This window comes from Dipodomys spectabilis, unplaced genomic scaffold (genome assembly GCF_019054845.1).
Source record: "Dipodomys spectabilis isolate Male_0828 unplaced genomic scaffold, ASM1905484v1 ptg000207l, whole genome shotgun sequence".
Taxonomy (NCBI): domain Eukaryota; kingdom Metazoa; phylum Chordata; class Mammalia; order Rodentia; family Heteromyidae; genus Dipodomys; species Dipodomys spectabilis.
Genome location: NW_024870884.1, coordinates 14,596,367 through 14,622,123, shown reverse-complemented (window position 1 = coordinate 14,622,123; position 25,757 = coordinate 14,596,367). Strand labels below are relative to the sequence as shown.

At 40.9% G+C, this 25,757-nt stretch overlaps 1 protein-coding gene and 1 pseudogene across 6 annotated transcripts in view; one reads left to right on the top strand and one right to left on the bottom strand.

Moving 5' to 3' along the window:
• LOC122122204 overlaps positions 1-22,147 on the bottom strand; it is a 51,977-nt pseudogene extending 29,830 nt beyond the window's left edge.
• Positions 22,148-22,277: 130 nt separating this feature from the next.
• Ankrd30a (ankyrin repeat domain 30A) overlaps positions 22,278-25,757 on the top strand; it is a 60,954-nt gene continuing 57,474 nt past the window's right edge. For all 6 annotated transcript variants that reach the window (XM_042696465.1, XM_042696462.1, XM_042696463.1 and 3 more), the window contains exons 1-3: positions 22,278-22,661; positions 23,666-23,780; positions 24,387-24,560. In XM_042696465.1, coding sequence (XP_042552399.1) covers positions 22,411-22,661; positions 23,666-23,780; positions 24,387-24,560 — 540 coding nt within the window. In that variant the 5' untranslated portion in view covers positions 22,278-22,410. The remainder of the gene's footprint in view (positions 22,662-23,665; positions 23,781-24,386; positions 24,561-25,757) is intronic.

The window sequence follows — 25,757 nt, the reverse complement described above, 5'->3', positions numbered from 1 at the left end:
AATTCTTAATTTCACATGTTGAGTTAATAAGGAGACATTCCAATGAGTTCCAACTTATCATTTTAATTTTTTTCTTACATTTTTTGACAATGCCATAGTTTGAAATCTAGGCTTTGTGGTGGCCAGTACTCCCCCATCTGAGCCATACCTACAGCTCTGCTTTTGTTATTTCTTTTGGAGATGGAGGCACATGTACTTTACTGAATGAAATCATTTTATCTTTGCTACCTGAGAAGCTAGGATTATAACTAAGAGCCATGGGAGCTTCCAACCTTTTGAATTCCATCAATTAATTATAGGAGGCAGTTTCATTTTGACATACAGTGCATACAGGCATTGTACATTGGAGCTTTACTCCCTCCATCACTTTTCCTTACTCCCATACCCCATTTCCTAAACAGTCTCAGTAAGCTTCATTGTTCATGTTCACACATGTGCATTTCAAACAAAAATTATTTTGACAATATTCACCCTTTCAGCTTCTCTGTTGCCTCCCCACTCTCCCACTAATGCCCACATTCCTGAGGGATCTGTTTTACATTCCCATCTTTCATTTCTTTTAGTGTATGCTAACTGCTTACAGAGGTTTCACTTGGTATTTCATATATGTATAAATAGATATGTATATAAATGCCTACATATCTATCTATACATATATTATTTTAATATTTTAATTAGATTAATCTCCTCATGCCTACTTGCCCTATGACCAGTAACTTATTAGGCTTCAACAGCTTTTTATTGGTTTCATTTTTCTATCTCTATCACAGATGCAATGTATTTCATTTTTCACCCTCCAGCATTCTTTACCTCCTCTCATCCCCTCCAGAGCCCACAATTGCAAAGCAGACTAAACATCTCTCTAGAAAGGTATCTTAACACTGAGTTAACCATTTACTTTCTTTTAACCCAAGGTTTAACTTGGACACATTCATAAATCTCCTTTTAGAAATCTTCCATACACACTCACACATATATATGGTCCTCTGTGTATTTATCTTTCATATCCTAGCATTCACCTATGAGCAAAACGATGCAAGATTTTTGGTACTTCTGGCTTTGCTTAACATATTTTCAAATTCCATATTTTCCTTTCAAATAATGAAAATTTCATTTTTATTTACTCCATTGTGTGTAAACATCACATTTTCTTGATAGATTCTCTGACTGTAGAGTTGTTGAGCATCTGGGCTTTCCCATAGCTGTGTATATTGCTGCAATGAGCTTCAGTTTGCTAGCATCAGTGGTATTAGTGGACAGTAGTTCTTTTTCAGGTTGTTTTGAGTAGTCTTTCATGAACTTCGTTTTGTGTTGATATTTAAGCAGCATTATCTTATGTCAAATATACTGAATATACAGATTACAATTTTACAAAACATTGTGAATACTTTTATTTGCTGTTTGTTTTGCAGAGAAAATGTATTGTCAATGAACTATATGTAAAATAGCAATTATGGTTAATAAAAATTGTTTTGAAAAATGCACTTTCTATATTGTCTTTTCATCAATACTGATATTTTAGTTTTTATTTACTTTCCCTACAAGTTGTGTTCATTCTGTCTTAGGTCATTGGCCACAAATTCTAAAGTATGATGTGTATGATTGAGTTAATGGAATTCTTGTTCTTTGTTTAAATGAAAAATTGACAATTTTTGGTGAGTACATTGCTTAAAGAATTTCAATTTATATGTTTAGAATTACCAAGGTTTCAATTGATCAGATATAAGTTACAGTGAGATAATTTACTTGTTCTTTACTAACCCAGGATTTACTACATTCACAAATCTCAATTAGAAATATTCCTTTCTTAATACTAAAATGGTGCTTGCCTGAATCACATCACTGAGGAAGCTGAGGAAGGAGGACGGTGAGTTTTGAGGCTAGCCTGTGCTTCACTAGTAAGACCTTGTTTCAAAAACCCAAAAGGAAAAAAAGATCAAACAACCCCTTTGTTTAACCAAAATCAATCCACTTGAGTAAGAATATTGTCATTATTTAGAATCCTATTTCTTTTTTTTTCTTCCTCAGATGTCATAATTTTTATCATTGTTTTTGATGTTCTTTCCCAAATATCTTTTTATCATGAAGGGATGTTAAATTTTATCAGAAGTGTGTTTTGTTTGAGAAAGTCATGTATTTTTCTTGTCAATTGATGTGGTTGATCACATTTATTGAACTGCCCTTGCATATGTTGAACCATCCTTACATTCCATTGGTGAATCCCATTTGATTCTAGTGAATTATCTTTATGTGCTATTAGATTTGGTTTTGGAAGTCTTTTGATGAAATTGTATTTGGAGGGATTTACTTTTCTAGAATAATTTACAGGGAATTAGTGCTTCAGCTTTCATATATATTAATATATATACATATATCAAAGTATATACATATATATGTATAAAATACTCATTGAAGTGATAGACTATAGAAAGTACTGAACTATCTGAACTTTTAACATACCTCAGTCTCATCAATTTAACAGTTTATATAGCAGGAAATACATGCTATTTGAAAGTGAAAGGATTTATCCTTAGTATTGTAATGTATGCCTTGTAAGTCTTACTTTTCTTCTAATTACATTACTTTCTTTTAGATGCATTTCATCATGTTTTGATCTCTTCTAGTACAGCTTTATTTCTTCTGGGGTATAATGAACCCTTCCTAACAAATGATGGCCAAAATAGCTCTCTTAATCTCTGCACAGGATGACTAGGATCAGGACATTTTGATTTATATGCCTCGACTTTCCAGTAGACCTTAGAACCCTGGTCCTAAATGCATGGCATTTAGCCAGAGCTGAGCCTCAGTCCTTTTCAGCCCATTACTTTCTTTGGGTCAGTTTTTATCCTTGAGAAAATGGGTATATTAACCACCTAAGTTATATAAATCCTTTTGAAAGAAGAACCTTCTGAGAACATTAAATGTTACTAATTCCTGAATTTCCTTCCCGAATTCACGAAGTTCCTATTAACTGCTCTGGTAAACAATGGGAAAGTTCTGTGATTCTATAAAGCTAAAAATATAAAACAATCTTTCCAATTCCCTGCATAGGATGATCAAAATCAATTACATTTTGACTCATCTGTTTTGATTGCCCAGTGGTCTGTAAACCCCTGCTCCAAGGTCTTGGTTCCAATTGGAACTGTGTTTCAGTCTTTTTCAGACAGTCCTGTCCTTTTAGACCCTTTTATCTTTGAGAAAATAAGAAATATAAATTTATATCACCAAGTTGGTGATATAAATGTATTTTGAACAGCAGAATCTTCTGAGAGCATCAAATGAATCCAAATCATGAATCTCACTCCTGGGTTCCTGAACTTCTCATTAAACTTGCTAAACACTGGAGATGTTCTGTGCTTCTTTAATGCCAGTGTTTCGTAACTGTGACAATGAGTATAAACAGAATGAGTCCAAAAAGAGAAAGTCCAGAAAGAGATGCCTATCTGCAGGAATCAACTCACAAGTGCAGTGAGAAGACTAAATAAATCAGTGGTGGTGACTTTCTCACAGGCTGCTTCCTGAGGACTCACAACTGACACCACATGCCGACACCACATGCCACCACCACCATAATCCTTTTATTCTTTCCTCTAATACTAAGAGACGCCATGGCTTATTCATACCTACTGCCTGTGTGCCAACTCTACTTTGGACTAAGTTTACTCTTTCTGTCTGCACATTGTAAGGAAAGAGTTGTGATAAGTGTGATCTAGAATCTTCCAGGCAAGAGTGGACAGTTCCAGTTGAGCATTCAGCAGAGATTAGGAGCCTATAGGACAATATGCAGTTGATAGCCCTACTGACTCAGAACTCTCCCTACATCCTCATGCAGGTATAAGGTATTAATGTTGAAAATAAACTATATAACTTGTGGGTGGGGATGGGAGGGAAAAAGTGGGAGAAAGCAAGGGACGGGGTGACATTGTTCAAACAGAAATGTACTCTTTACCTGACTTATGTAACTAACCCTCCTGTACATCACCTTTATAATAAAAAAAAAAAAGCCAGGAGTCAAGCTGTGCCTTAAGTGGTAGAGCTCCAAACTTGAGTGGAAAAAGCTAGTGGATATTGCCTAGGCCCTGAATTCAAACTCCAGTATGGGCACAAAATGAAGAAAATATTGAAATAGGCTTATTTCCACTCAAGCAATAGTTGCCTTTTCAAATATTCTTTAAAAATAACTTGATAAGAATTTAATGAATTTTATATATACCCTGCTAAGTCATGCTGATTAGTATCTTCTTTTTGTATATTGGTTTAATGCAAGGTGTTAAATTATAAATTCCAGCTTGTTAATACTTAGTATTTGCTCAAGGCAAGCATTGTACCACTTAAGCCAAGTCCCATATCTGAGTTTTTCGTGATTAATTGAAGAAAAGTGACTCATGGACTCATGTGATTCTCAGATCACAGCCTCCTGAATAGCTAAGATTATAGATGTGAACCACTGGTGCCTGGCTCCAATTGGTGAATTTTAATAGTAATTTTCCAACTTAGGGCTTGTTTTTCTCAAAGTAGTTAAGCTGTAGGTTTAGTTATTCATAGATTTCTTTCAACACTGTTTATATGTTTGCACTGTTAAAATGTTATGTTTTATTCAAGATAATTATATTTGCATTTTAGGGAATCAACATGTTTACTGATATTTTCAATGAAACTTTCTTTTTCTAAATTTTCAATGTCACACAATTTCATTTGTTTTAACAAATAATAATAACGTAATAACCAGCGGGGGCCCACAGCACAGCCCACTGAAGCGGGCAGATGTTGAGAAGCTGACGTAATGGCCCCATAGGACAAGAGCTCTCAAGAAGTGGTTGGATATTGGGCAGCTTGGGGGAGGGGCGTGTCAGCTGAAACCATTAGGCAGCTTAACTGTTAAAAGCCGTGGGAGAGGCAGAGACTATATCTAGGCTGCAGGTTCTGAGGGAGGTGGGAGCAGTGGAAAGATAGAGGTGGAGAGAAAGACATCAAGAGGCACCTACTGGAGCAAAGCAGGAGAGGCCAGTAGAGAAGCCTCTGGAGAGGCACAAGGCCTGCAGAGAGGCCTGTGGAGAGTTCAATGACTTGCAGAGAAGCCTGGGGAGAGGCCTGTGGAAAGTAGAAAGGTCCACAGACAAGGAGAAAGGAGGGAAAAGGAAAAGCCTTCCCCTTTGGAGCTTTGCAGACTAATTGGAGGTTTGCAAACTGACTAATAAATGTCAGGGCTGCACATTGGAGGTTTGGTGGTCCAGGCTGCTCTTGGTTCTGAGTAGCTAACCCAGGTCAAGGTAGTTGCAGGCCCCCTTTCTGGTGTAAATAGTGTAAATAAAACTCCTTTGTCACCTTTAACTGTGCTTCCATGGATTGTCTCTCTCCCAGGTCATAATAAATGTGTGGGTTTAGAATTCAGTTTCAGAAATCACATACACACACATACACACAACTACTTAATAACAGTTATAATAACCTATTTAAAATTTTTTGTGTTAGGGGGCTGGGAAGGTGGCTCAGTGGTAGAGTGCTTGCCTTGCATGCATGAAGCCCTGGGTTCAATTCCTCAGCACCACAAAAGCAGAAAAAGCTGGAAGTGGTGCTGTGGCTCAAGTGGTAGAGCACTAGCCTCCAGCTGAAGAGCTGAGGGACAGAGCCCAGACCCAGAGTTCAGGCACTATGTCTGACAAAAAAAAATTGTCAGTACTAGGACTTGAACTCAAACCCTGGGCACTCTCCCTGAGCTTTTTTGCTCAAGATAGTGTTTCACCACTTGAGCTATAGCTCAGCTTAGGGCTTTTTGGTAGAGATGAGTCTCATGGATTTTCCTGCCCCAGCTGGCTTCAAATTGTGATCCTAAGATCTCAGCCTCCTGAGAAATTAGAATTATAGGCATCAGCCACCAGTGCCTGGCTTAAACAGTATTCTTGTACTTGTCTATATAGCAGCTATTGCATCAACAACATAGATTGTGATCCTCAATGTACTATGACACACTGTTGCTGTGGTGATTAAGATTATAAACCTTTCCCTCCTTGGTCTGAATGCTAGTCTTTGCTGAGTTTTCAAAGCTCAAATATTACATAGTTTTCATAATACCTTGTTTCATTCCCATAGCACACTGCATCATTTCTATAGTGTTTTATAAAGAAACTTGTCTTGCCACATGAAAGGTACACTAATACTACACACTGAATGCTGTTCCTTCAAATGGACAGGAAGAATTTCTGAAAATAGTTTTCTATATTGTATCAGAAAGTCATAATTGTTCTTGAAATTATACTTTTATTATCTTTATATAGTTGTATAAAGGGATTACTGTGAGAACCAGAGGCATAAGAAGTCTAGCCCAACTGGAAGTCCCACCTTGGAAGTCCTCCTCCATGCTGATATCACCGCCCCACAGGCGGGGCTACTGGAGGGGGTGGGGCATCAAAGGGTGGTTGGAGCTGTTGGGCAGTGGGTGGCTTGGGGGCAAGGTGTCAAAGCGGGATTGGAGTTGTTGGGGCAGCTGAACAGTAGGCAGCTTGGGGGTGGAGCACCCTATATATATAGGCTGCGTGTTCTGAGGAGTGGTGTGGGAGAGTGGGGTAGGTGCTGAAGCATGTCTCTGAGCTGCAGGGGACCATGAGAGACTGGTGTCAGCAGCCAGAATCACCCACCCAGGAGATGCAGGTTCAGGCCTCCCAAGACTATCAGCAGAGCAAGGGAGGAGAAAGAAGTTCACCTCCTTGGAGGTTGCGGCTGCTCTTAATTCTGAGGTAGCACTAGGCAAGGGAGTTGCAGGCAGCTAATAAAACAACTTTGTCACCTTTGACCATACCTCCATGGATTTTCTCCACTCCAAGGTCATTTCATCTGGAGGCCCCAGTGAGACAATCCATCTGGATGGCAACAGATCTTGGTCCCCAGGAAACACCCTCGTAGTGCCTCGGCCCTCGGGACAGCCACTGAGAGACATTTCTCAGCCCTGATGTTCCCTGAGCCTCCCTCGAGCATCTGTTTCCTGAGGACCAACGTGGACAGGAGTCATTTGGAAACCCTCGAGGGATGAATCTGGGCAGGCCTGCATCTGGGGCGACTTAGTGGAAGGCTAGAAGCAGCACTACTTTCTGAGTCTGAGACCGGACAAGACATAACCTGCACCTCCTGGGACTTCCTTGAGAAGTCATCTAGATGATTAGGACTTCTTTGCGAGGTCATCTGGGTCATCCAAGACTTGAGAAATTATGTGGGGTAAATGTCTGTGGCTGTTTGTTACTAGTTCTGTGTCCTGTATACACCTTCACTTATTTCTTTTTACCTGGATGAAACAAGAAGGCTTTGTGTTCACCCCTGGAATGTATGATTAAAAACTTTTTTCTTTTAAACAAAAGGCTTCCCAGCTTTGATATTCCTATAATCCTTACTATCTTAAGACCCCCTGTGAATTAGAGTGGCCTTCTTTTGATGATGGATGGCCATCTGAAGGAACTTTTGAACTTCCCACAGCATACAGGGTTCAGCAAGTCTTTTTTGGAAATCCTAGACATCCTAATCAGGTTACCTATATCATGGTGTTGATTGACTTGATGACTAATAAGCCTTTTTGGCTTAAGGAGTGTTTGAAACAATGTCCTAAAATTCTTGTAAGCAAAACCATTACTGAAAAATCTTTTCCCTCAGTGTTAAGGATCCCCTGGAAGAAGACCTACTGGTGCACTGACATTAGTGCCTCCAATGTTAAGTCTCCCCCCATACCAAAAGTGGTCCTTGTACCAGCCTGAAGGTTTGCCCCTGGATCAGACCACAGTCCCTGTACTACCCCTGAGACAGGAACCAACCCCTGGGGGAAACTGTGGGCAGGGACCTTTCTAATGTATGTTCCCTTTACAACTAGTGACCTGTATAACCCCAGGGACTCATCTCATTATTGGAGACATTATTCTTCACACACCAGCCCACCTGGGACAATTGCCAGCAACTTCTACAGGTGCTTTTCACCTTGGAAGAAAGGGAGCATATTCACCACAGTGCCTTGAAGGAAGTCCTTGGACCAGATGGCTCCCTCACTGATGACCCAGTCTGTCTGGAATAAGTCTTTCCCCTAACACGCCCGAGCTGGACTACGATCGAGGTAGGGAGATGATTACCAATTATCACCAGACTGTCAGCAGGGATACGGGCAGTGGCTAGGAGGCCAACTAATTTATCTAAGGTAAGTGAGACTGTACAGCTCCCCAGTGAGTCCCCCACTCTTGAAAGGCTCTTGGAGGGCTATAGGACCTATACGCCTATAGATCCCGAGGCCCCAGAGAATCTCAGTATTGTAAATATTACCTTCATTACCCAGTTGGCCCCAGATATTAGGGAAAAAAAGGCTTCAAAGGTTAGAAGATTTTGAGGGAAAAGTGTTACCTGAGCTGGTACCAGCTGCCCTGGGGGTGTGTGATAAGAGATTCCCTGGAGAAAAAATGGTTAAAAAAGGAGGTTTGAGTTTCAGTAGCAGCACCAAGACAGAGATTAAGAAATGCTCAGTAACAGTATAACTCATTTGCCAATGGCTGTAGGGAACCTCTGGGACTAGACGAATACGCTTACTGAAAGCAAAACAGACATTGGAAAAAGCAATGTCCAAGAAGGAGAAAAAAGGAGGCCTAGATTCTAAACCTGGGAGAGGAAGCAGAATGATGAGACCACGGCTCTGTCCTCAGCCCCCCAGAGCCCATGGTTACCTTGAAAATAGGGCAAAATGACAAAATTACTCATGGATACTGGAAGTGCCTATTTAGTATTTTTAAAAACCTCAAAGATCAAGAACTAAACAAAGACTAAATGTTCAAGATGCCACTGGAAAGATAGAATACTATCCAAGGTCCCTGGAATACCCAATCTTGAAGGGGGAACAATTACTCCTTTCTCATCATTCCAGACTCTCTTTATCTACTCCTGGAATAAGACCTATTGAAAAAATTAAAAGCCAAAATTTCTTTCCAAGAGGAAGATGTGAAATGATCATTAGAGGAAGGTCCCCGAGTTAAGTCTGATGGTAACGTCCCCTTGGAGTAGAATATATGTTGCTTCCCCCAGAAGAAGATAAAAAAAACCTCAACTTTTACTGACTTACTTCCAAAACAAGGTTCCTGGGGTTTAGGTGAAGACTAACTCACCTGGGCTAGTAGCTCCCCTACCACCCATCATTGTTCAATTAACCAGTTAGGCACTGCCAGTCAGAGTGAGACAATATCCTGTATCAGCAGAGGCAAAGAAGGAGATTGTGGTTCATATTAAACGCCCAAGGAAAAATGGAATTCATGTCCCCTGCCACTCACCTTGGAATACAACTCTTCTATCTGTGCATAAACCAGGCACCAATGACTATAGATCTGTGCAGGATTTGAGAGAAGTAAACAAGCGGGTGAGGACCATCCAGCCTACCGTACCTAACCCTTATAGTCTCAGTATATTACCTCCAGAACAACACATTTACACGGTATTGGATTTAAAGGATGTTTGCCATTGGCCAAGGTAAGCCAACTCATATTTGCCTTTGACAGCTCATATTTGCCTTTGGACAGACCCAGAAGGGGAATTTTCTGGGTAATTGACTTGGACCAGGTTGCCACAAGGTTTTTTAAAACTCCCCACCTAGGCGTTGAGCAAGGACCTTGTAAATTTTAGGCAGTTTCACCCTGAGACTACTCTACTACAATATGTTGATGACCTGCTGCTGACATATAAGGAGTGTTGGCAGGCCACAGAGGAACTTGTCATCATTCTGTGCCATCTGGGGTTGATTTTCTGCCAAAAAGGTACAATTGTGCACCCAGAAAGCAACCTATTTAGGTTCTTACTAAAAAAAAGGGAAGCATAGGCTCCCCTTAAACTGGATAGAGAAAATTTTGAAGATACCGAAGCCTCAGACCAAGAAGCAGGTCAGGGAATTTCTGGGAGCTTATGGGCCACTGCAGACTATGGATCCTGAGGTTTACAGAAATCTAAACCACTATTTTAGCACAGCAGGAGGAGAAAGGCCCTTGGAATGGCGGACAGACTGAGCAGACGGCCTTTGAGATGTTAAAACAGGCTTTAATTTCAGCCCTAGCCTTGGTCTTGCTGGATCTCCACAAGCCTTTTCAGCTCTTTGTGGCAGAACCCAGAAGTATTGCTGAGGGTTTTCTGATCCAGACCTTGAGGCCTTAGAAAAGACCTACCTATCCAAAAGATTGGATTTGGTGGCAACCGGCTGGTCATCTTCTTTGAGAGTAATAGAGGCAATAGCTTTCCTGGTACAAGAGGCTGATTAACTCTTGGACAAGTCCTGTAGGTAACTGCAACACACTCGGTGGAAGACTTATTAAGAGCCATGCCTACAAGGTGGCTAACAAATGCCTGAGTATGCAGCATCAGGCCCAGTTACTGGATCAGCAAAGAATAACCTTCATAAAGGTAAAATGCCCTCAACGCAGCTATTCTTTTTTTCCTGATGATCCTAGTGAGCCCATCCACAACTGTGCTGAAATACTGCAGAACATCAGCAGAGACCTAACATTCCTGTGGTGACTCCTGATGAGGTGCTGTACACAGTACATGGCAGTTTTTCAAGGATGGAGTTCGGTATGCAGGGGCAGCCATGGTGTCAGCAGATGAAGTAATTTGGGCAAAGGCCCTCAATCATGTGACCTCAGCTCAGAGAACTGAACTGCTCTCACTCAAGCCTTGAGGTGGGCAAAAGAAAAACAATATTTACACAGACGGCCAGTATGCTTTTGCTACAGCCCATTTTCATGGGGCTGTATAAAAGGAGAGAGCTCTTCTGGAGGAAAACAAATAAAAAATGTTGGAGAGATATTGGCTATCTTGGATGCCATTTGGCTTTCCAACAAGGTGGCCATTATTCATTGTAAGGGTCATCAAAAAGAAGAGACCCCTGAGATTCAGGGAAACAGCCAAGCTGATCAAGTAGTTCAGCATGGCACCCTAAAACCAGTGGGGCCTCTAGTGCTACTAGTCATTACCAGAGCTGCCGGAAAGGCCTCATTATTCAAAAGATTTAAAATTGGAAAAGACCTTCCTTACTGAGACAATTCCCTCAGGCCCTAGGATGGACCATGGTTACACTGACACTTCAAAACACTTATTCGGGGGAAACTCAAAACTGAGTCCGTTATTTTGAAAACATTTCTTCATTCCCCATTTAAAAGATCTAGTCCCTGATGTGGTGTCCAGATGTGTAAGTTGCCAACAGGTAAATGTTGGGAAGACAGAACATGTGGAGAGTGCACAGATGTGAGGAACCTTATCTGGTGAATTTTGGGAAGCTGACTTCAGGGAGGTAGAGCCTGGAAAGTATGAGTATCGGTACTTGTTAGTACTAGTGGACACTTTCAGGCTGAGCTTAGGCATTTCTTACAAAAACCAAAACTGCTCAGGGAACAGTTAAAAAATTACCCCATGAAATAATTCCTGGATTTAGCTTACCCATAGCAGTGTGGCCTGACAATAGTCTGGCCTTTCACAGCCCAAGTTAGTCAATTATTAGCTAAGGCACTAGGAATAAATTGGAAATTACATTGTATTTATAGACCTCAGAGTTCAGGACAGGTGAAAAGAATGAACAGGACCTTAAAGTAAACTTTTATTAATTAGAAACTGGCCATGACTGGGTAAGCCTCCTCCCCTTTGCTCTTCTCCGAGCAATATGCAATATGTTAAAAGGATTCACTCCCTTTGAAATAACTTATGGCAGAGTGCCCCTTTGATTCCTAAACTTGGGGATGCTATATTAACAGAAATATCTAACCATAATCTTGTACAGTCACTGCAAGCTTTGCAACATGTTCCTTTACATGTCTGACCTTTGGTGGCCTGAGAAAAACTCCACCCACTCTTTCTCACCTGGACAGCTGGTATGGGTAAAAAGGCATCACACCCCTGAATTAGAAACAAAGTGGCAAGGGCCTTATTCGGTCATGCTAACTATACCATCAGCTATAAAAGTTGTAGGAAAACAGCATTGGATGCATCACTCTCAAGTGAAACAGGCAGTGGGACAATATCCAGAGACAGCTGCACGATGGACTGTGCAGCAACAATTAGAAGATCCCCTAAGGATATGACTTAGCAAATGTTAATGATTCTTTGCTATGGTTGCCCCTCCTAACCCTTAATGCATTACTAAGACCTCCCATGGGGAGAGCTTTTCTGCGCACACATTTGTATAGGCAGCCTGTTATTATCTGCTGGACCTGCTCCACTCTAAGCCTGTCATATGGCAGGGAGGAGGGAATTTAGGATTTGGCCCAAAAAGATGTAAAAATCAATGATTGGATTGGACGTAAAAACCAGTGGGGAATGTAAGAACCAAAGACACAGGAGGTTCAGCCCCTCCAGAAGTCCCACCCCGTGCTGACATCACCACCATGCGGGCCAGGACACTGGAGAGGGCAGGGTATCAAAAAGTGGTTGGTGGTTGAGCAGTGGGCAGGCAGTTTGGGGGGTGGGGCATCAAAGTACGGTTGGAGCAGCTGGGAGTTGGGACAGTAGGCGGCTTGGGAGCTGTGTGTTCTGAGGCATGGTATGGGAGAGGGAGAGAAAGTGTAGTGCAGGCATTGAAGTGGCTGGAGAACTTGCTCAAATAGGCACTGAAGCATGTCCCTGAGCTGCAGGGGGCCCTGGAGGACTAGTGTGAGCAGCTAGGATCACCCACCCAGGAGCTGATGCAGATCCTGGCCTCCCAGGAAAAGGAGCAGAGAGAGGGAGGAGAAAGAAGCCCACCTCCTTGGAGGTTGCTGCTGCTCTGTTCTGAGGTAGCACAGGACAAGGTAGTTGAAGGTAGCCAATAAAACTCCTTTGGCACTGTTGAGCACGCCTCCACAGATTTTCTGGACACTGAGGCCATTTCAGTTACAATAACTATCAGTTTGTACAATGCATCTTGATCAATATCACTCCATTCATTGTTCTTCCCAATCCCTCCCAATACTTATTCCCGTTTTCCTAGTTTCATAGGGTATACATAGAATATTATGACTACATTCTCCCCTCTTCCTCTTTATTCACCTACCACCTCCACTTGATCCCCTCCCCACTAAACTTTAAGTTATCAGCTGTCTTGTATTCATGTTGTCAAGACAGTTGTTTTAAGGAGTTACACTATTTGAGTCCTCCCCCTGCATATACTATACTTTGCTTAATATATTTATGTACATGTGCAAATAACCATGTATGTTTACTTATATATTTTAAAATTAGGTCCTTTGTCTCTCTGGGAATGACTTAATTGACATTTTTTTCCAGGTACATCTATTTCATTGAAAATGATGTAATATCATTCCTAATTCATGGGTAAAATTCTATTTTACATATATACCACAATTTCTGGTCCATTCATCCATTGAAATGTATTTAGACTACTTCTATAGCTTGGCTAATGTGAATAGTGCTACAGTGTACATAGTTGTGCCATATGGCTTTACTCTATCCTGACCTGTAATCCTTTATATAAATATCCAAGAGTAGTATCGCTTAAGCATAGGGTAGTTCTACATTTAGTTTTCTGAGAAATTTCTAAACTACCTTCCACAGTGGCTATGCCAGTTTACATTCCCACCAAGAAGGTATTAGGATTCTTGTTCCTCCACATCCATGACAGCATCTGTTGTTCATATTTTTTTTTTTTTTGTCGGTCGTGGGGCTTGAACTCTGGGCCTGGGCGCTGTCCCTCAGCTCTTCAGCTCAAGGCGAGCGCTCTACCACTTGAGCTACAGCACCACTTCCGGTTTTTCTGGTGGTTTATTGGATAGGAGTCTCACGGTCTCTCCTGCCCGGGCTGGCTTTGAACCGTGATCCTCAGATCTCAGCCTCCTGAGTAGCTAGGATTACAGGCGTGAGCCACCAGCGCCCGGCCTGTTGTTCATATTCTTGACAATGGCCATTCTACCTGGAGTGAGATAGAATCTGCTATTTTGATTTGTAATTCCTTTGTGGTGGAGATGCCAAGCATTTCTTCATGTGTCTATTGGTCACTTTTACTTTAGAGGAGTCTCTAGCTTATTTGCACACTTATCAATTGGGTTGTTGGATCTTTGAGAGTTTAGTTTCTTGAACTCTTTGTATATCCTGTATATTAGGTCATGGACATATAGCTGGCAAAGATCTTCTCTCATTCTCAAGTCTATCTTTTTAAATTATTATGTTCATGACTGTGCAGAAACTTTTTAGTTTGATGAAATCCCATTAGTCAATTCTCTCTTTGATTTGCTGAGCTCTTGGAACTGTAGACAGAAAGTTTCTGCTGTGTCAAGTTCTCATATTTCTCCTCTTCTTTCCTGTAGTAGTTTCAAGGTTGCTTTTGCAATTTGGAGCCCTTTGTGTTTCCACATACATTTCTGGACTGTTTTCTCTATCTCAGAGAAAGACACAGATATTTTGATGGGTATTGTATTAAATTTTCATATTGCCTTGGCAGTATTGTCATTTTAACTATATTGATTCTGCAAATCCAGGAACATGGGTGGTCTTCCCACTTGTCAATATCTACTTTAATTTCTTTCTTTGTGGTTTTATACTTTTCATTGTAAATGTCCTTCACTTCCTGGTTAAATTGATTCCCTAGGGTTTATTTTTTATTTTTTTAGAGTACTGTAAATAAAGTTGACTTACTTTACTCTCTTAGTCTTTTCATTATTGGTATATAGGAAAGCTACTAATTTTTTTTATTGTGAAAATACCATACATAGGGGTTACAATTACATGGGCAAGATAATGAGTACATTTCTTATCAAGCATTGTTGCCTCCTCCTTTGTTTCCCCTTCCCAGCCTTCCCATCTTCCCTCCACAGCCCCCCCCCCACCAGCTACTAATTTTTGTGGGCTAATAGCTTGCTTCTTTGCCAGTTAGTATCACCTTTAAGAGCATATTAGTAGTCTCTAGGGTCCTTTACCCATAGGATCATGTCACCTGCAAATAGGGATAGTCTGACTTGTTCCTTATTTGACCCCCTTTATTTCTTTCTCTTGTCTTAGTGCTCTGGCTAGGAACTTCAGTACTCTATTGAAAGAGTACAGAAAGTGGACATCCTTGTCTGTTGTATTCCTGATTTTAGAGGAAATGGTTTTAGTCTTTCACTGTTTAGTATGATGTTGTTTGGCTGTAGGTTTCTTATAAACAGACTTTATACTATGTTGAAAAATGTTCTAATCCTAGATAGCTCCTGTAGAGCCTCTCCAAAGAACACTGGATTTTGTCAAATGCTTTATCTGCATCTATTGAGATGATCATGTAGTTCTTGTCCTTTGTCTGTATTATTGATTTATACATATTGAACAAGCCTTGCATGCCTATGATGAAACCAACTTGATCATAGTATATTTTTATTAGTTTTGTTGAATTTGATTTGTTGGCAAGTATTTTATTAAGGAGTTTTGTAGCTAAGTCCTTAAACAGATTGGTCTACAGTTCTCTTTTTTGTTGGCTTCCTGTTTGGTTTTGGTACAAGTATAATGGTGACTAAAATGAATTTGGTAGTGATCACTTTTTTTTTTTTTGTCGGCCATGGGGCTTGAACTCTGGGCCTGAACATTGTCCCTCAGCTCTTCAGCTCAAGGCTAGTGCTCTACCACTTGAGCTACAGCATCACTTCTGGTTTTCTGGTGGTTTATTGGAGGTAAGAGTTTCGACTGGGCTGCCTTTGAACCATGATCCTCATATCTCAGCCTCCTGAGTAGCTAGGATTACAGGTGTGAGCCACCAGCACCCAGAGGTAGTGATCACTTTCTATCTGATGGAAGAGTTTAAGGAATATTAGTGTTAGTTCTTTAAAGGTCTTATACGATTCAGCTATGAAATAATCAGGACCTTGATTTTTCTTTGTGGGGAGGTTTATGATGCCATTTCAATTTCATTATTTGTACATGTGTTTAAATGGCTGATATTCTCTGGCTCCATTTTGGTACACTGATGTTATCCATTTTTACCAGATTTTCCAGTTTGCCAGTATAAAGTATTCCCTCAAATATTTTGAATTTTATTCATGTTTGCTGTGATATCTTTTTTTCATTCCTGATTTTATTTGGGTAATTTCTCTTCCTTTGGTCAATTTGTTAAGTGATTATCAATTTTGTTAGTGTTTTTAATGAACTTTTTTTTTTTTTTGGTCAGTCATAGGGCCTGAACTCTGGGCCTGGGCACTGTCCCTCAGCTCTTCAGCTCAAGGCTAGTGCTCTACCACTTGAGCCAAAGTGCCACTTCCGGCTTTTTCTACTTATGTGGTACTGAGGAATTGAACCCAGGGCCTCATGCATGCAAGGCAAGCACTCTACCACTGAGCCACCTTCCCAGCCCAAGAACCAACTTTTTTGTTGATTCTCTGTATAGCATTTTATTTTCCAGTTCATCTATTTCTGATCTAATCTTTACTATTTCTTTCTGCTGGCGTGGGGGTTTGCCTTGTTCTTGTTTTTCTAGGACTTTGAGATACATCATTATTAATTTGAGATTTCTCTAATTTGTTGTTATAGGTGCTCAAAGCTATAAATTTTCCTCTTATTTATTGCCTGAGCTGTACAAAGATTTTGGTAATGTATATTCATTTTCATTGGATTCTACAACTGGGATTTCCCGTTTTCTCCTTCATGACCCATTGTCATTCAGCAATGTGTTGTTTAGTCTCCGTCAATTCTAGTATTTGAATGTTTTCTTTTGTTGTTAACCAGTAACTTTTTTATCTCATTTTGATATGTCAGAAGGATTAGTTCAATTTTCTTAAATTTACTGAGATTTGCCTTATGACACTGAATAAGGTCTAATTTGGAGAATGTCCCATGAGCTGCTGAAAATGTGTATTGTGCAACTGCTGGGTGAAATATTCTATAGGTATGTGTTAGGTCCATTTGATCGACCCAGCCACGTGAGTCTGAGATCTTAATTTCTGAAGGAATGATATATCCATTGGTGACAGTACTGTATCAAAGTCTTTACCTATCATTATGTTTGGATCTCTGTGTGCTTTTATGTCCACTAATGTTTGGCAAAGTTGGGTGCTCCACAGCATTTGGTGCAGAGACATTAAGAGTTGTTATTTCTTCCTGATGGAGAGCTCTTTCATTAAAATAAAGTGGCATTCTTTGTCCCTTCTAATTTTAAAAATCTGCTTTATCAGATATTCGTATTGCTATTAAAATCTGTTTACAAGGTTGGAAAACTTGGTTCCAACCTTTCACCTGGAATAAGTACTGTGACCTGCAGCATTGTCCTGGGTGCAGGTAAGTTACAGAAAAATTCCACAGCTTTTCTCCCTGTTCCTGTGGAGCTTGAGAGTGAGGCACTCACTGTCATATGGATGTCCTCCTTCCTGGATTCCTCTTGTGAAGCAGCTTTTCTGCAATGAAGAGTGGCTTGTGTAACCAGCATCAAGTTCCTCTGTTTACTGCTTCTCTGGAACTGTCAGAGGACAGCATTCATCATCTGTATCACCTTTCTGTCCTTTTCCAAGCCTCCTGGAACTGGAGCTGCAGTCTTGTTTCTCTCCACTAGTACTGGGCGCATGAGTCTCAGGAGCACATTAGAAAAAAGAAAAAAAAAATGTGGATCCAGGTCTACAGTGGCAGTTCAGCATTTCTACCAAGCTGTGGGTCTGTGAATCCAATTAACTAATATTTTTGCTTTCCCCCCCTATTTTAGAAGCTTAAAATTTAATACTTCAAGCCATAAGGGAAATATTTTATTAAACTTTATTGCCTTTAAGTAGTTGTACAAAGGAGCTATCTCTTGTCTGTCTCCCCCCCCCCCCCCACTCTCTCTCCAGAAAGAATAGGAGGCATCTACTCAAAACTGGCAGCACCTGAGGACTAAAGATGCCTGAGTTCCCACCGGTCAAACTTCAACTGGTTATCTCTCAACATCCTATAAGAATCCCTGTGTAGCTCTCAACCTGGCTAAAAGATTGATCTTAAGATAACAGGGCCCAATTTTCTGCCTTAAATGACCCTCCCCTCCCCCGATTGCTTCCTAAATGGAACTGTATGGTATCTAGAGTTAGCGAAATCACCAAGATGAAAAGATGCACCATTATCTTTAGCTTAAAACTATGGTTTTGGTTGTTTCAATATCAAAGGGAAACAAAAATCTGGGATAAGGATCAGAAGGCTCAAAGTGAAATTGTTAAGTAGGTCTTAGTATATTAAAGATGGAAGTTATGAATGGGTCATATATGTAATGAAGTTGGCTTTAATTTATAAGTCACCAAAAATTATACGGGTGAAAAGTTAATAAAGATGTTACATTGGCATAGTTAATTTGTGTGTGTGTGTGTGCGCGCATGCATGGGCACAGCACACACACTTCAGTACTACTAGGGCTTGAACTCAGGGCCTGCAAGCTATCCCCTTAGCCTTTTTACTCAAGGCTTGCTCTCTACCACTTGAACCACAACTCCACTTTTGGCATTTTTGTAGTTTTGCTAATAAAAGTCTCTTAAGACTTTCCTGCCCTGGCTGGATTTGAATCACGATTCTCAGATCTCAGTCTCTTAAGTACCTGGGATTATAGGCATGAGCCACCATCACTCAACTGTCTTAAAATATTTTTCTCTTAGTAACATTTGCAAAAAAACTAGATAGCTTAAGCTTGATTAAAGATAAAAAGATAAAAAGATAAAAGATAAAAAGATTAAAAAGATTAAAGATAAAAGTTTACTTTTACTAGGCTTCTAACTATCTAGAAAATTAAGTCCTAACTAAATCAGAATTGATTTATATGTTGTTTATATAAAAGTCTCATATTAAGTGATTAGAAGTTAACATCCAACCAAATGTGTGTGCTACATGTCTAAACTTTAAGTGTTTTGCAAAAGTTTACTGAATATAAGCGCTTGCCTGTATTTCATAGCTGTTCAATAAATAAATGTCTGGCAAGTACCCTCTAAAGAATATTCACTGAGCTAAGTGGACATTGTTATTTACAGAGATGCCCTTGTGCACTAAAAAATAAATTATTCAGGGTCACTGGCACTGTTTCCCAGTAATCTGTAAGAAATTGGCATTAGTGATTTATAGCTGTATCTTACCTAGACTAAGATTTTAAACTTTACTCTAAAGGTAAAAAGTAAAGTTAATATATATGTGTGGCATTTGTGTAACTATGACGCTAACTCTTTGTAGCGTCTGTTATATGTTAACTACATGTATTCTCCAAATTATGTACGCTTTCTAAAATGCCAAGCTGATGAAAGATAGTGATGTCTAAATTACTGATGTTACATACATTCCTAATTATAAAAAGAACTTCATAGTAGCTGGTGTAATGTTGATCCAAGATGTTATCAAAAAATGTCATATGCAGTGAAAATCACGAGACCTATTAATTGGTCAATTTATGGGAAGGAGAACCATCCCTGAGCTTTTTCACTCAAGGCTAGCACTCTATCACTTTGAGCCACAGCTCTACTTCCCGTTTTCTGGTAGTTAATTGGAGGTAAGAATCTTACGGACTTTTCTGCCCATGCTAGCTTCAAACCTCAATCCTCAGATCTCAGGCTAGGATTACAAGCGTAAGCCACCAGTACCCAGCTTTTTCCCCAAATTTTAACCATAGCTATTCTAAATATTTGTCATAATTATTTGGATCCTCTCTAAGGCATTTATGATCAAATTCCTGGAAACCAATTCTAGCAAGTACTTGTTTTCCAATTATAATATAAGTACTATTTTTCAAGGGATAATATTAAATCTGATAATAAAGAATATAGCCAAGGAAACTAATAAAATTCTGTACACCCATGATGGTTTATTACAACTAAAACCATCTTATCAAGAAAACTGATCTAATCTTTCAACTGTAGACCTTTACTCCCAGTATATAAAAGATCCCCTTAATTTCTTGTGGTTTACAGGATAGTGAACCTGTCCACCAAAGGTATGACTCACCCCAAAAAAGATGAAATTATCTAAGCCATATCATAATTCCAGGGAAAATTATTTTGGCCTGAAAAACCCAAAGCTATTTTTAATATTATGGTAAAGCGAAGACAGTTAGCCAGGCTAACCATAAGTTATAAAGAGGACTGAGATACACAAATATGAATCCTTTGTGATTCAGAGCATTCTGAACCTCAGGTAACCTTGAATCATGTACACATGCTGCTACCTTAGGTAGCTTTGCAACCATAATGGCAAGATGCCACTTTTGTCCAGTAAAGTGTAAACAGCCACCACTGCTGGATAGGGCACAAAGTCTATGAGTCTATGCTACTGCTGTTGTATAAGTAAAGAGAGATTTGAATAAAGCACACCCTATTACTACTATAACTTGCCCTTTCTTTCACCTGTTCCAAATCATGCTTCCATCTGCTTGGAGCAGAAAACCAGAACCTGCATCATAATTGGCAGAACCAGTAGGATTTAGAACAGGTTACTGCTTCCTGATGGCAGGGATGACTGCCAAACGTAATCAGAAGGGAGCAGAGGCTACCTCATGGCAGAGGCTCTGCTGGACCCCAAGGATATAAGAGAAGCAGTGGGAGCTGTAGACCCAGGGCAAACAACTGGCTGACAGGACACCCAGGAGAGACATAGGGAGCCACTGCTGCCACCTCCCACTCCCAGGGGGAGCTGGGCCAAGAAGGCAGCCATGGAGCCCGGGAGCTCATCTGGCACTGGGTGCAGGTAAAGACCAAGTTCCAAGTAGCAGGGACAATGAGCAGGTAGCTCAAGCTAGCCAAGACCAGCTCATTTACTGAGCCAGATGGGGGGGGGGGGCGGGGAGAAGAAGCAATAGCCAAGACATGGCAGAATCACAGCAGAAGACAGAAAGAGCTGAGCATCACAGGTTCCTACCCCTACTTGACTGGACAGTGACTAGCTGAGCAGCAACCACACCTGAGGAAGCCTTTACCCGACTTGTGCCTCCTAAGCTAGATGCCAAGAGCAGGGTCAGAGGCCCATGGGCAGCGGGGGCACAGTCTAAGAAAGCCACAGAGCAAGCCTGGGATATGGGCTGCACCACCTGTCAACAGCAATGAGCTGAACCACAGGCACTGAGAGGGCCAGGTAGATGATGGGCCAAAGCAGGAACCTGAGTGGCATGACCTAGAAGAGGCCAAAGCCCAAGGGAGGTGACATCAAGAGATGGGCAGCAGCAGCCCATGCAAGTCCAGTGTGGCTGGTGAAGAAGCGAGATGGGACTTGGAAAGTGACTGTAGACCACTAAGGACTGTCCTTATCTAGCTTCTTTTAACAGCTACAAGAAATGTATGCGTTGTTGAGAAAAAAAGAAAACTACTTCCAAGTAAAATACAATTTTGTAGACCCCAATTCTTAATTTTTTTCTTCCATCTATAAAGCACTTTAAAAGTAGTTCCTGGGCTAAGGACATAGCTGATTAGTAGAGAATTTGCCTAGCATGTGGAAGACCCTGGGTTCAATCACCAGCAACACACACACACACTCACACACACATACAAAACACAACACACAGAAACATAGTTCCATGTGCATATATTAACCTGTAATTCACACATCAGAAATATCAACAAGGTCTTCTGGTCATGTGTTGTGATGATTCCCAATAATATGGAAAACGAATCTGGATTAAGTCAATACCATCATCTAACCAAGGATAGGTGGGAGATAAAATGTAGGTGGACGGGCTCCTGGCACATGCTACATTCTCCCATCAGGTTTTATGTAGCAGACAATCAAATTTTAGCTTAAGAAAAAATTCAAGCACTTGTTGCCCAGCTGCTGCCATTGCCGGCTGTCTCTCTAGCTGACTGGTGCCTGGCTGGTACCCATTCCTCTCTTCCGAGTCTTTGTGAAGCTTCTCCTCCCTCTTGCCAAAGCGCTTCAGAAACGGGGGCTTCCATTTCTTCCAGCCCAGAGCTGTGGCTCACGCCTGTCATCCTAGCTATTCAGAAGGCTGAGATCTGAGATCTGGTTCAAACCCAGCCCGGGCAAGAAAGTCTGTGAGACTCTTCTTTCTAATTAACTAGCAAAAAGCCAGAATGGAAGAAGGAGGCCCCGAGTTTAAGCACCTGTACACACACACACACACGCACACACACACGCACACTCCCCGCACACTGTCTCCTGCGCGGCAGCCCCTAAACCCGGCTCCCACCTGGACGTCCGTCCGAGCAGTCCGTCGGGGCGGGATCCTCTCAGCTGAGGCACAGCCGTCCCCTCAGCCAACCTTCCCAAGTCCCCACAGGCGCCGACGCGGGCCGCTGGCGTCTCCGTGACGTCATCTCCGGGCGCGCACATGCGCCTCGAGCAGCCTTCCCGCAGAGCGGACGGGGGCGTGGGCCCGGTTCCTGGCGCTGGCTCTGCGTGGAATTTCCACCGAACCCGTTGTCACGCGGCCGAGAGGACCGATTGCGGAGCTTCTCTGCGAGTGCGGTTCTGAGGGGTCTGGCGGGGGCTGGGAAAAGGGCAGGAGGCGGTGAGACGGACGCCGCCGCCATGAAGAAGATCTTCGGCTTCAGGACCAAGGGCCCCGTGCCCCTCGGTTCCTCCGGGGGCGCCCGGCCCCGGCGGAGCAGCACGGGTTTTGGCAGCGGGACTGCGAAGAACCCGGGGGCGCCCGGGTACTCCGTCCACGACAAGGACATGGGAAAGATCCACAAGGCGGCCAGCGTGGGTGATGTGGCCAAAGTACAGCACATCCTTCTTCTGGGGAAAAATGGTCTGAACGATAGAGACCGAAGGAACAGGTAGTAAATCGGCTCTGCCGGGGAGAGGGACCGGTGTGCGGAAGCCCGGCACGTTTTTTCTAGGCGCCGCAGCTGGAGGACCTGGGAGTCCTCAGAAGTCCTTTTCCTAAGGACCCTTGACGTTTTCCCTTTTCCGCAGTGGGGTTGCGCAAACCTTGAAAGACTCAACTGCCTTTGCCTTTCTGAGCGAAACAAGGACAGCTGATTTCTGGTCAGAGAGAGAAAGAGAAGGAAGGGGCTGGAGGGGGACGGAGGGAAAGAATGTACGACGCCACCTGCGCGCGCGCGCGCGCGCGCGCGCGCGCGTGTGTGTGTGTGTGTGTGTGTGTGTGTGTGTGTGTGTGTGTGTGTGTTAGTGAGTTAGTACTGGAGCTTGATCTCAGGGCCTGGGCGCTGTACCTTAGATTTTTCACTCAAGCCTCACGCTCTGCTACTTGAGCCACACCTCCATTTCTAGCTTTTTACTGATTAAGAAAATTTTAAATGCTGACAGTTACAGTTGTCGCATATCAGGAATAATGTTAAAAATGTGAGAAGAATAACATCTTAGTCTTGTTGAACAACATACTCTTATCTGCAAAATAAGTTACTTTTTGTACTAAACATACTACTTTATTTTGTAATAAGGCATATTGTTATACTTAATTGAACTGTTGTCTTTGTTCAGTAGTAATAGTTACAGTTCACAATTTCTGAGCCAGTATTTATGCTACAAATTATTCTGAATAATTAAAAGTATAGATTCTTCATTAAGCAAACCACTAGAGTCCTTGAGATAACTATTTTTAATCATAATTATATGAATAAGAATACTGATCACTAGGAAGTTACAGCACTTAAAGTAGGATTCAGACCCAAGTTGCCCTAAGTTCAAAGATGATACTTTCTATGCGAATAGGCTCTTCTAAATTGCATGCTACTTAATGTTTACAATGACAGGAATCTCTGTCTGTATTTTAGTTAGTGTTCTATATTTACCTAAAAAGCCCTCTCACTTTTCACAGGACTGCCCTGCACTTTGCCTGTGTCTTTGGTCATTCAGAAGTGGTGACTCTCCTTGTAGAGAGAAAATGTGAGATTGATGCCTGTGACAATGAGAACAGCACAGCTCTAATTAAGGTATATAGTAACCAATAATTTAGTATGAGATGGCTTTGATTTGAATGAATTTATGTCATTGAAATATACTAGTAGAGCTAAGTGCCTATGGCTTACTCCTGTACTCTTACCTTCTCAAAAAACTGAGATCTAACGATCACGGTTCAAAGCCAGCCCAAGCAGGAAAGTCTGTGAGACTCTTATCTCCAGTTAAACAACAAAGGCTGGAAATGGAGCTGTGATGCAAGCAGTAGAGCACCAACCTTGAGTGACAGCTCCTAAGCTCTTAGTTCAAGCACTAGTACCAACATACACACACATATATGTATATATACATATATATGCACACACATAGATAGATATATTATATAAATATACATTATATTGCTATTTTGTATATATAATATATGATAGGTATTAATATATAATGTGTTACAGCATTTTAACAATGTAATACACTGCATGGAGTATATGTTGTATGTTATATATTATGATGTAATATATATTTTACATATTATATAAATATTATATGTGTTATGTATGTATATGTGCCAATAGATAAAATGTATCAAATGTCTTATTTTTAATTCCCTGCATTTATCATGTTTCTGTGTGCCCTAATGATAGGCTGTACAATGCCAAGAAGAAGAATGTGTCACCATTCTGCTGGAACATGGTGCCAATCCAAATATTCCAGATGCCAGTGGCAACACTGCTCTGCACTATGCTGTATATAATGAGAACATACAAATAGCAGCCAAACTATTTGCACATGATGCAGATATTGAAGCAAGAAACAAGGTATATAGATCCATCTATTTGATTCCTAAATTACTTGTGAGTTGGGATGTAGCCCAATGGCAAAACTTTGCCTAGCAAATGCAACATCCTGGGTTCAATCCCCAGTACCCAAACAAAAAATACAGTTAAATTACTTGAAATCCATTTCTTTTAACAATGATAATATTATGATGATTCATATTTAATCATTTAATTTCAGCAGGCCTGTGCAACTAATTATTCACTTAATTAACAGTCTAGGATAATTGAATTCAATGAATTATACACTTAATCAATGTTAGAAAAGTTATTACATTCTGGGCCTAACATTTTGGTAAAACATGAATCTAAAGAAAGAAAAAATTTTGCAAATATGTGCTTTGGAAACACAAGGGCTATGAACTAAGTATAGCCTATAGATATACTTAATTTGCCTCCATAATTTGAGTCAGTAATTTAATTTCAGGAACCGCTGAAGAAATCTGAAATTCCAGCTACTCTCGAAGAAATGAATGTGGTCTTTGAACCCACATTAGTGCCTGTGCTGAGAGTAGCCCCTATATAGGTCACGTGTGATCTCCATTTGCTGTCACCTACTTTAAATGATCTCTACAAAAATTACAGTTTACAGCTTCTCTTTTTTTTAAAATAGTATATTGTGAAGCACATTTTAGCGGTTTAAAGACAGTTTATGATAATTTATTACAAAGAGGTATTTTCTGATGATCCTAGAGATAGGGCTGAATTTTAGAATTTAGGAGTTGATATTAAAAAGAAATAGAAGTTGGTATTTTGTGTGTGTAAGCACCAGTACTGAGACTTGAACTCATGATTATCAAGGCTAACACTCTACCACTGCGCCATGGCTCCACTTCCTCATTTTTGCTGGCTATTTGAAGACAGACTTTTCTACTGGGGCTGGCTTTGAACCCTGATCTTCAGATCTCAGCTTCCTGAGTAGGTAGAATTACAAGCATGATCCACTAGTGCTGGCTTTTTTTTTTTTCCTAAGATTTTCTCTACCTATAATATAAATAGTCATCCCCATTAGAATGAATCATTAGGACAGTCAAGGTTAAGTAGATTATGAATAAAAAGTTAAGTAGATTATGAATATTGTAAACAATAGTCTATCCCTTGAGCCCTAGTCCTTAAAAATGCAAGTGGTTTGTTTACTGGCTGTACTGGTTTATGCTAAAGACAATTCATATATATCAG